This window comes from Sapajus apella, unplaced genomic scaffold (assembly GCF_009761245.1).
Source record: "Sapajus apella isolate SASKATOON/1434 unplaced genomic scaffold, GSC_monkey_1.0 scaffold224, whole genome shotgun sequence".
In the NCBI taxonomy this organism is placed as follows: domain Eukaryota; kingdom Metazoa; phylum Chordata; class Mammalia; order Primates; family Cebidae; genus Sapajus; species Sapajus apella.
Window position 1 is genome coordinate 268,829 of NW_022437164.1, and position 11,686 is coordinate 280,514.

Here is an 11,686-nt window from a genome sequence, read left to right on the forward strand (position 1 = left end):
TCCTGAGTAGCTGGGATTACAGGCACGCGCCACCATGCCCAGCTAATTTTTTGTATTTTAGTAGAGACGGGGTTTCACCTTGTTGACCAGGATGGTCTCGATCTCTTGACCTCGTGATCCACCCGCCTCGGCCTCCCAAAGTGCTGGGATTACAGGCTTGAGCCACTGCGCCCGGCCACATTTTTTTACTTTTTCCATTGAATTCTTCAGCTCCAAAATTTCTGAGATTTTTATTAATCTATATCTTTGTTGAATTTGTCATTCAGATTATGAATTGTCTTCCTGATTTTGCTAAATTTCCTGTCATGCTCCTCAAGATAATTTTGAGTTTCTTTTGAGGAAAAATATAAATTTCCTTTTTCTTTGGGGTTCAGGATATAACACTGTAATTGTGGTGACTGAACTACTCTAATCCTAAGTAGAAAGACGAAATGACAAACTAATAAAAAAATATAGCTACAACAACTTTTCAAGATACAGTCAGTACAATAAGATATAACTGGAAACAACATCTTAAAAAGCAAGAAAATGAACTGAAGGCATAGAGTTTTTGCTTTCTTTTTGCTTGTTGTTTATGCAAACAGTGTTAAGTCATTATAAGGTCAAAATAATAGGTTATAAAGTAGTATTTGCAAACCTCATGGTAACCACAAACCAAAAAAAAAAAAAAATTACAATAGAGACACAAAATATGCACAGCAAGGGACTAAATCATATCACCAGAGAAAACCACTTTCATTAAAGGAAGACAAGAAGAAAAGAAAGAAGGAAAAACACACACACAGGACAGCCAGAAAACAAGTAACAAAGTTGCAGGAGTATTCATTGAATTCTTCAGCTCTAGAATTTCTGTTGGGTTCTCTTTTATTATGTCTATACCTTTGTTGAATTTCTCATTCGGATTATGAATTATTTTCCTGATTTTGCTGAATTGTCTGTCATTATGCTCCTCAAGATCATTTTGAATATTTTTTAAGAAAAATGGTGAATGTCCTTTTTTGGAGGGGTCAGTTACTCAAGAATCATTGTGATCCATGGGTGGTGTCATGGTTGCTTGCTTTTTGATGCTTCTTGTGTCGCTGCCTTCATGTCTGCAAATCTTGCGGAATAATCACCTTTTCTAAACTCTAAGAGGCTTCCATAGGATAACACTTTGACGCAGAGATGAGTCATAGTGTGCTGGTTAGGAAGAGTAGGGTGGTTCTGGCTCCAAGTAGATGAAGTGCAGCTTCTTAAGCCGTTGCCGATATTAGCAATCACTGGATGTCTAGGTGGACTAGGCTGAAGAAATTTGTGGTAGAAGTATTACAGATTGTTGGTGTCCGTGATGCCAAAAGCATTTGGAGTCCTACTATTTTTATTTTCCCACAAAGGAAAGTCTCAGTTGAGAACATCCCTCTTGGTGTTGGGTCTGACGTGTCCCACAAACAGCTACAGGGGTAAAGGATTCCAGGGTGTCAGTGATCAGAGCAGCTGTGGTGCAGGACTCTGGGGCTCAGTGTCTCATGAACCTATTGTGCCACCTAGGTTTTGGGGTTCACATTCACTTTCCAAGGCATGGTTACATACAGATTTTCCACAAAGCTTTTAGGCACTCCTTAGCAGCTTAGAACCAGTGGGCCTGGTTTGGCTATGACTCTAACTCCGGAGACAGACAAGAGCACTGCTATAGCTCTGAAGAAGCAGAGGTGCCCTGGGCAACAAGAGCAAAACTCCATCTCAAAAATAAAAAGAAATAAATTGAAGATAACACAGAGAAAGAATTCAGAATTCTGCCAGATACATTTAACAAGGACATTGAAATGATTAAAAAAAAAATCAAGCAAAAATTCTGGAGCAGCGAAAAGCAGCTGGCATACCTGAAGAATGCATCAGCAACTTTTAACAGAATTGATCAAGCAGAAGAATTTGTGAGCTTGAAAATAGGCCACTTGAAAATACAAAGTCAGGCGACAGGGAAAAATCTAAAAAAAAAAAAGCAATGAATCATGCCTACAGGATCTAGAAAATAGCTTTAAAAAGGAAAATCTAAGAATTACTGGCCTTAAAGAGGAGGAAGAGAAAGAGATAGGAGAGGGAAGTTTATTCAAAGGGATAATAACAGAGAACTTCTCAAACCTATAGAAAGATGTCAATATACAAGTACAAGACACTTATAGAACCTCAAGCAGATTCAACCCAAAGAAGACTATTTCAAGACATTTAATAATCAAACACCCAAAAGTCAAGGAATATGGAAAGCATCTTAAAAACAGCAAGAGAAAAGAAGCAAGTAACAGAAAAGAAGCAAGTAACAGAAATGAAACTCCAGTACATCTGGCAACAGACTTCTCAGTGGAAACCTTACAGGACAGGAGAGAGTAGCATGACATATTTAAAATGCTGAAGACCAAAAACTTTTCCTGTAGAATAGAATATCTGGCAAAAATATCCTTCATACAGGGACGAGAAGTAAAGACATTCCTAGACAAACAAAATCGAAACAACTTCATAAAAACCAGACCTCTCATACAAAAAATGCTAAAAGTACTTCAATCAGAAAGAGACAGATGTCAGTGAGCAATAACAAATCATCTGAAGCTACAAAATAAATACACAGAAAAACACAGAATACTATAACACTGTAGCCATAGTGCAAATTACTCTTAAGCAGAAAGACTAAATGATGAACCAATCAAAAATAATAACTGCAACAACTTTTCAAGACATAGAGAGTACAAGAAAATATAAATAGAAACAACAAATAATAAGCAAGGAAACAAAGTTAAGGCACAGAGTCTGTTAGGTTTTTTGATTGTTTCTTTATGGAAGCAGTGTTAAGCTGTTATCAGCTTAATGCATTATAAGATTGTATTTGCAGGTCTCATGGTACACCCAATCCAAAAAACACAGAGAATCACAAAAAATAAAAAGCAGGAAACTAATATATCACAAGAGGAAATCACCTTCATTATTAAAAAAAAAAAAAAAGGAAAGAAAAGAATGCAAAACAACAAGAAAACAAAACACGCAATGGCAGGACTAAGTCCTTACCAATAATAACATTGACTATAAATGAACTAAACTCTGCAGTCAAAAGACACAAAGTGAATGGACTGAATGGCTGAATGGATTAAAAATAATAATAACAAGGCTCAATGACCTGTTGCATACAAGAAACAAACATCACCTATAAAAACACAAATAGACTGAAAATAGATGGAAAAAAAGGCATTTCGTGCCAATAAAAACTAAAATAGAGCAGAAGTCACCATACTTTACATGGCAAAGTAGATTTCAAGATTAAAAAAACAAGAGACCAAAAGGTCACTATAGAATAACAAAGTTTCCGGCTGGGCCCAGTGGCTCACGCCTATAATCCTAGCACTTTGGGAGGCCAAGGTGGGTGGATCACCTGAGGTCAGGAGTTCAAGACCAGCCTGGCCATCATGGTGGAACCCCATCTTTAAAACAAAACAAAACAAACAAACAAACAAAAAACAAAGGTTTCAATTCAGCAAGAGGATATTACAATTGTAAATATATATGTTCCCAAACCTGGAGCATCCAGATGTATAAATATTATTAGAACTAAAGAAAAAGACAGGTGCCAATACAGTAATAGCAAGAGAGATCAACACCCAACTTTTAGCATTGGACAGATGTTCCAGAGAGAAAATCAACAATGTAACATTAGTCTTAGTCTTCACTACAGACCAAATGGACCTAATCGATATTTAGAAAACATTTTCTCCAACAGCTGCAGAATACACATTCTTTTCTATAGCACATGGATTATTCTCAAGGATAGACCATATGGTAGGTCACAAAACACATTCAATAAAATTGAAATAATATCCAGCATCTTCACTGACCATAGCCTGAAATTAGTAACAAGAGGACGGTTGGAAACTGTACAAATACATGCAAATTTAACAGTGTATTCCAGAATAACAAGTGGGCCAACAAAAAAAATTAAGAAAAAAGTTGAAAAGTTTCTTGTAACAATTGACATTGGAAATACGACATACCAAAACCTACGGGATACGGCAAACACACTTCTAAGAGGGCAAAAGTTCATAGCTATAAGCTCCTACCTCAAAAAGGAAAAACTTCAAATAACCTAATAATGCGCCCTAAAGAGCTTGAAAAGCGCAACGAACGAACCCAAAATTCGTAGGAAAAAATCGTAGACAAAAAAATGTTTACCACCAAGCATCTCCTCAGGCTGATGCTGTGCCAAACATGGGATTACAGAGATTACAGCTTCCATCCCAAAAAGCTCTCATTCCATGCTCTCAGGGCAATCTCAGTAACCCAATTGCAACTATCCATCCAGACCATGGAAGTACCTTTACCCCTTAAATAGGAAGGAGTGCCAGGAAAAAGACCTCACTAAGCTGATTTGCATTTTCCAAAAGCAAATAAATAAATAAATAAATAAATAACTGTTTAACCTGCACAGCCAAATATCAAATACAAAAAAGAGAAGACAACAAAGATCGGAGTAGAAGTATATGAAATTGTTAGGAAAAATATGCAAAAGATAATAAAAGGCTAGTTTTTGGAAAAGTTAAAATTCACAAACCTTTAGCCAGAGTAAGAAAAAAAACCAGACAAGATACGTATAAATGAATCAAAGATGACACGGGAGACATCACACTGATACTGCAGAAATTCAAAGGATCATCAGTGGCTACTATGAACAACTATATGCCAGTAAAGTAGGAAACCTAGAAGAAATGGACAAATTCCTAGACATGTATGACCTGCCAAGATTCAATCATCGAGAAATAGAAAGAAGTCTGAATAGACCAATGACAAGTAACAAGACTGAAGCCGTAATAAAAAGTCTACCAGTAAGCCCATGACCTGATGGCTTCACTGCTGAATTCTACCAAACATTTAAAGAACCAATAACAATCCTACTGAAACTATTCAGAACAAAGAAGGTGAGAATACTTCCAAAGTGATTCTACAATGCCAGTATTACCCTGATACCAAAACCAGACCAAGACAAACCAAGAAAATAAAACGACAAGCCAATGACTGATGAGTATGGGCAAATATGCTCAACAAAATACCAGCAAACTGAATTCAACAATACATTTAAAAAGATCATTCATCATGACCAAGTGGGATTTATCCCTGGGATGCAAGGATAATTTAACATACACAGATTAATCAATGTGATAATCTTATCAGCAGGATGACAGACAAAAACCATATGATCATTTCAACTGATGCCAAAAAAGCATTTGATAAAAATCAACATGCCTTCATGAAAAACAACTGAGTGTGGCTGGCATGGTGACTCATGCCTGTAATCCCAGAACATTGGGAGGCCAAGGTGGGTGGATCACTAAAGGTGGTGAGTTCGAAACCAGCCTGGCCAACATGGTGAAATCCTATCTGTACTAAAAATACAAAAATTAGCTTGATGTGCCCGCTTGAACCCAGGAGGCAGAGGTTGCAGTGAGCCAAGATCGTACCACTGCACTCTAGCCTGGGTGACAGAGCGAGATTCTGTCTCAAAAATTGAGTGTAGAAAGAACATATCTCAACATCATAAAAGCCAAATATAATAGACCCATAACTAGTATCATACTGAATAAAGAAAAACTGAAAATTTAGATCTTCCTCTAAGATCTTGAACATGGCAAACCATTCACCACTGTTATCCAACATAGTTCTGAAAGTTCTAGCTAGAGCAATGAGACACGAGAAAGAAAGGGCATCACATTGATAAGGAAGGAGTCAAATTATCCTTGTTTGCAGACAATATGTTTGTTTCTTTGTTTTGTAATGGAGTCTTGCTTTGTTACCCAGGCTAGAGTGCAGTGATGCAATCTCAGCTCGCTGCAACCCTGCCTTCTGGGTTCAAGCGATTCTCCTGCCTCAGCCTCCCAAGTAGCTGGGATTACAGACGCGTGCCACCACGCCCAGCAAATTTTTGGTACAGATGGGGTTTCACCATGTTGGCCAGGATGGTCTCAAACTGCTGACCTTGTGATCTGCCCACCTCGGCCTCCAAAGTGCTGGAATTACAGATGTCAGCCACCACACCCTGCCAATATGATCTTATTTTTAATGGCATTAATTTAAATACAATTTTCCCTTCATAATGTTGTCTAAGTCATCTAAATAAATACCCAGTTGTTTAAAAATAATAATAAACAGATACCTTTTTTCTTTACTGTAACCTTTGCTGTTCATTCTTGTTGGGTGGCTTTCCTCCCACACACCTGATCTTGCAAAAAGAATTTCTCCCAAGGCTGTCCCTGGCTGGCATCAGACCTCATGATGGGGGATTGTTGCAGCTGTTCCTGTCTCACTCTCCCAAAAGTTGCATCAGCTCAGGTTTGTACCCAGGAGGGACAGGACTAATCCCAGCCTCACACTCGTGTGGGCAGATGCTTCTGTCTGACCACAGCAGACTGAATCTGTTAAACAACAGGAGAGGGGCCCAGTGCTGATCATGGACTTCACTCAGCGTGCAGAGATATCCCAGTTCCTGTCCACAAACATGAGCAAGGGGGAGCCACAGCTTTTCCTCTTCATCTGAAGCCCCTACCCCCTCCCTGACTGTGAGGACCTGGGGTTCCTCTTCTGTCCCACACAGAAGTGGAAATCTCCTTCCTGATGACCCAACGATGGTCCTAGGTACATGCGGCCCTTCAGCTTTCAACCCTGTTCTTTGATGTACAACCTTCTCAAACTAAAAAGCTTTTCATTTCTTTTCTGCACAAAACTTTCATAATCTATATAATTCAGATATGTATATATATATATATATGTTTTGAGACAGGTCTTACTCGCTCGCCCAGGCTAGAGTGCAGTGCTATGGTCATGCCTCACTGCAGCCTGGACCACCCAGGCTCAAGCAATCCCCCCACCTCAGTCTCCCAAATAGTTGGGACTGCAGTCATGCACAACCACACCTGATTATTTCTTTTTTATTATATGCAGAGATGAGGTCTCACTCTGTTCCCCAGCCTGGTCTTGAACTTCTGAACTCAAGGGATCCTCCATCCTCAGGTGCTCAGATTACAGGGATGGGCCACCATGCCTGCAACTTTAAACATAAGGAGCATTTCTTGGTATTTGGAGCTGATGTGGGCTCTTGAGTGGGTGCATCAATCATCCTTTTCAACTACAGAGCTCAATGCCAGGATCCTCTCACGCCCAACTACTCCTGTCTAAATATGATCTGGAAACTCACCATGGCTGAGCCCCTTCCATGTCTCAGACACCACTAACCCCCGCATCCACTCTGAGAAGTAGAGGTCATGACCACAGTCTCCAAAAGATAAAGACCGAAGGAAGCCACTGATTAAGTGGAGGAGAATTGGGAATTAAATTCAGCTCCCCATGCCACCCTCTGAATAAGATGACAAACTTGAGTAATTGTTCTGAAAACCTTGAACATGGTTTGAGGTGCAGAGGGATGGCCAAGGACACGGGCACTGAGGACGCAGGAACGACTCAGAGGTTCATTCCCAGAGGAGGGGGTTTTGCTGCTTTGCCCTAATGCACACAACCTTGGTGAGCTGAGTATAGGTCAGGCAGGCAGTGGCCAGGCCTTAGGGAGACCCCATTTCTGTCTGAAATGTCTGCAGAGAGCCTGGAGCTCACCCCAGCCCCATCCCTGGGGAAATGAGAGTCCTGGGGAGGGCAGTTCCTCATCCTGTGGGGCTGCAGATGGGACAGTCTTGTGACAGGGAGAACACAGCCTCCAGTCCACACTCTGCATGCTCCTGTGTCCTGCCAGGCACTGTGGTCTCATCTGCCATGAGCCTCACCCTCTCAGTCATGATTTGCCTCGGTGAGGTTTGAAGAGGGGAAGGAAGACCCTAGTCTTGGAGGGTACTCACTCTAAAGCAAAGCTCTGGTCTATCAGAGAGTCTGCTCTATCAGAGGCTCCTAGAGAGGAGAGGAACTGCTGGGGCTTCGGGGAAAAATCTCTCACAGGGAACTCTCTTCCAGGGCTGAGCCTGGGCCCCAGGACCAGCGTGCAGTCAGGTGAGTCTGTCCCCAGCTGTCCCAGGTCCCTGCTTCTCTGGGGACAAGGGCCCAACCCCCAGACAACTGGAGGTGGAGACACCAGTTCTGGGCTGACTGATGGGGATGTCTGGAGGGTCCTGGGGCTGGTAGAGCTGGGATCTGAGGGATGAGGACATCTTGGCATCAGTCTCTGATTCCATTCCAGGCACCATCCCCAAACCCACCCTCTGGGCTGAGCCAGGCTCTGTGGTAGCCTGGTTCAGCCCCATGGCCCTCTGGTGTCAGGGCCCCCTGGAGACTGTGAAGTACCGTCTGGATAAGGACGGAATCCCATGGCACAGACAGAACCCTCTGGAGCCCGGAGCCAAGGCCAAGTTCCACAATCCATCCATGGGATTTCACGCTGCAGGGCAATACCGCTGCCACTATGAGACCCCTGCAGGCTGGTCAGAGCCCAGTGACCCCGTGGAGCTGGTGGTGACAGGTGAGGGGACACTCAGGGGCCCCAGCCCCAGGCTCTGCCCTCAGGAAGGAGGTCGGCTCTCAGAGGTGTCGCCCTTCTCACAGCCCAGTCTTGGGGATACGGTGGGAGGTGTGACCCCATTAAACACGTTGCCTCCTTCTTCCCTAGGATTGTATGCAGAACCCACCGTCTCAGCCCTGCCCAGCCCTGTGGTGGCCTCAGGAGGGAACACGACCCTCCAGTGTGACACACGGAACGGATTTCTCATGTTTGTTCTTGTTGAGGAAGGAAAACAGAAGCTCCCCAAAGGGCTGTCCTAGGCCCCTGTGGGCCCTGTGACCCCCAGCCACAGGTGGAGGTTCAGATGCTATTACCGTTTCTGGAAAAAACCTCATGTGTGGTCGAACCCCAGTGATCTCCTGGAGATTCTGGTCCCAGGTGAAAAAGCCAGCACGCTTCTTTATACAATTGAGAGGAGCGAGATAGGCTGTGGGAGTCTGGTTGATGACTGATCATGGCCAGGACCCCAGAAGGATGTGTTGAGGGCTGGGCTGACGGTGTGAGGAGGACCCCATGCGGAGGCTCTGATAGGGAAAGAGGAGCCTCAGTCACCACACCTGGACGGGGTCAACTCAAGAAGGCACTGGGTGTATTTGCTGCAATTTCCTGTCCCTTGATGAGATGAGGACAGACCAGAAAGAGTGGCTGAGAGTCAGGGAGACCTTGGTCTGGAACCTCTCCAGGACAGCCCGGGTAAGGAGGAGCCCCTGGGATCTGAGACACAGGGTGTGAGAGACACTGAGACCTACAGGGCCAGGATGGGAGAAGGAAGGGGTGTGGGAGGAACAGCCGTCCAAGCCCCTGCTCCTCTTTCCCTCCAGGCGTGTCTAGGAGGCCCTCCCTCCTGACCCCACAGGGCCCTATCGTGGCCCATGGAGGCAGCCTGACCCTGCAGTGTCGCTCTGATGTTGACTATGACAGATTTGCTCTGTACAAGGACCAGGAAGTTCACCTCCTCCAGGGCTCTGGCCAGAAGTTCCAGGTTGGGCTCTCCCAGGCCAACTTCACCCTCAGCCCTGTGAGCTGCTCCCACAGGGGCCAGTACAGATGCTCCGGTGCCCACAACCTCTCCTCCGAGTGGTTGGCCCCCAGTGACCCCCTGGACATCCTGATTGCAGGTGAGGAGCCCAGCGGGTTCAGTCAGGGACCCAGGTTCCCCACAGGCACTGCCAGGAGAGCCCAGGTGGTGATGGCTGGGATGAGGGGTGGGCGTCCCCAGGGAGGAGGAGACTCAGAGAAAACAGAGACAGACTGAGGGTCCCAGAGAGAGGCCTGGGGAGGTCTCAGCTCAGAACAAGCCAGGGCAGCCCCTCACCCATCCTCTTCTCTCCAGGACAGATCCCTGAGAGACCCTCCCTCTCAGTGCAGCCGGGCCCCAGGGTGGCCTCAGGAGAGAAGGTGACCCTGCCGTGTCAGTCATGGCACCATGTGGACACTCTTTTTGACCAAGGAGGGGGCAGCCCATCCCACCCGGCGTCTAAAGTCAAAGTACCAATCTTATAGGAACCAGGCTGAATTCCCCATGAGTCCTGTGGCTTCAGCCCAGCATAGAACCTACCGATGCTACAGCAGAATCAGCTCCTACCCCTGCCTGCTGTCAGACCCTAGTTACCCCCTGCAGCTTGTGGTCTCAGGTAAGAGCCCTGACCCTGTCCTCTCTGAGCTCAAAGGCTCAGCTCAGGACCTGTCCCCAGGAGAGCTCTGCGCTGGGATGGAGGGAGGGGGGTGTTAGGAGGCTCAGCCAGAGCGGGACTCACCCCTCAGAGGGGAGGAGGACAGTGGGCCACCTCCCAGGCAGGCCCACTCTTGGCCTCGTCTCCTGGGACACAAATGGTGAAAGATGAGCAGAGGAGAGTTTCCAGAGAAGCAACAGGCAAGTCGAGCGAGGGGCTTCAGTGGACATGGGGACTCTGGGGCACCAAAGCTCCTCCCTCCCTTTCTGTGCTTACTCCCAGGAGCCTCTGGGAGCCCCAGCCCCCCACCCACTGGTCCCACCCCTACACCTGGTGCGTGACTAAGGCCTCTTGGCTGGGAGGGAGCATGGCCTCCCCCAGGGCAGTCTCCCAGAGGATCCTGTTCCCCTCAAGGACTCAGCACAGGCTTCCTCCAGAGAGCTGGGCAGAGACAGAGGGGGCACAGGCTCCCAGGGGCTGTGAGGCTGGGCCAGTGAGGGGTGGGGGGTCAAGGCAGTGGGAGATGCTGGGGCCCAGCCTCGGGAAGGAGGAGCTGGTGTGATGTGGGGAGCAGGACAGCCCCAGCCCTCAGCTCCCCATCGTGACCCAGCAGAAATGAAGAGAAGGTGCTGCTATTTGGAGAAACAAGGAAGTCAGAGGTGGGAAGTTTGGGAGAAACAAACTACCCTTCTTAGGTACTGGGAGGTTCTGCTTCTCTCTCTGACTCAGTTAACTGCCTTAAACACACCTCCTTCAGCCTCCTTTCCACATGGGGTCATTGCTCCATGGGGTCACGATGCTGTTGGTTCCTCTTGTCAACCAAGTCACAGAGTGGAAGAGCCTTCATTTCCTCAGCATCCTCCTCTTTGCACACGATGAACAATCCACACTGTTCTACCTCAGAGCCTTCTTATCAATGTCCCCTGTCCGATGCTACAGTCCAAGCTCAGCTGGTTTTCTCAGCTCAGCACTTCTTGGTTTGTGGCAGCATAACTCCAAACTCCGCCTCTATCTCTGGGCTGGTTTTCCATTAGTACTGCAGAAGTGCCCGTTCTGTGCAATGAGACACAGTGACACAGCAGACACCCCCTCCATCCCAGCCCCTGGAGGGTCTGAATGGAGATCAGGACTCTGCAGAGTTGCCCAGGAACATGGTTTCACACATGCTCCTGCAGGAAATCCATAACCACGATCACCAAGTGGGCATTTCCAGCATCTCAGGGTGTAGGGGTTGCTGGCTAGTCCCTGCAGTGACACATCCTTTGGCAACTCTATTGTGACCCTATGAAGAACCTATGGAGGTCCTATGAAGGAAGATTTTATAGATGCTATGGAGGCCCTATGGAGATCCTATGAAGGTCCTATAGAAGTCCTGTGAAGGCCCTTTGGAGAACCTATGGAGGTCCTATGGGGTTCCTATAGCAGTCCTATGGAGAGTCTATTGAGATTCTATGAAGGTCCTGTGAAGGCCCTATGGAAAACCAATGGAAGTCCTGTGGAGGTCCTA

General features: G+C 45.9%; 2 protein-coding genes across 1 annotated transcript in view; both read left to right on the top strand.

Moving 5' to 3' along the window:
- Window positions 1-11,686, top strand: part of LOC116544601 (leukocyte immunoglobulin-like receptor subfamily B member 2) — a 72,562-nt gene that overhangs the window by 36,116 nt on the left and 24,760 nt on the right.
- The window catches only part of LOC116544621 (leukocyte immunoglobulin-like receptor subfamily B member 5), a 5,610-nt gene continuing 556 nt past the window's right edge, over window positions 6,633-11,686 (top strand). The window contains 7 exon segments of the mRNA XM_032271145.1: window positions 6,633-6,642; window positions 7,810-8,001; window positions 8,189-8,467; window positions 9,328-9,624; window positions 9,840-9,948; window positions 9,950-10,140; window positions 10,937-11,581. Of these exon segments, the coding sequence (XP_032127036.1) occupies window positions 6,633-6,642; window positions 7,810-8,001; window positions 8,189-8,467; window positions 9,328-9,624; window positions 9,840-9,948; window positions 9,950-10,140; window positions 10,937-11,058 (1,200 nt within the window). The 3' untranslated portion in view covers window positions 11,059-11,581.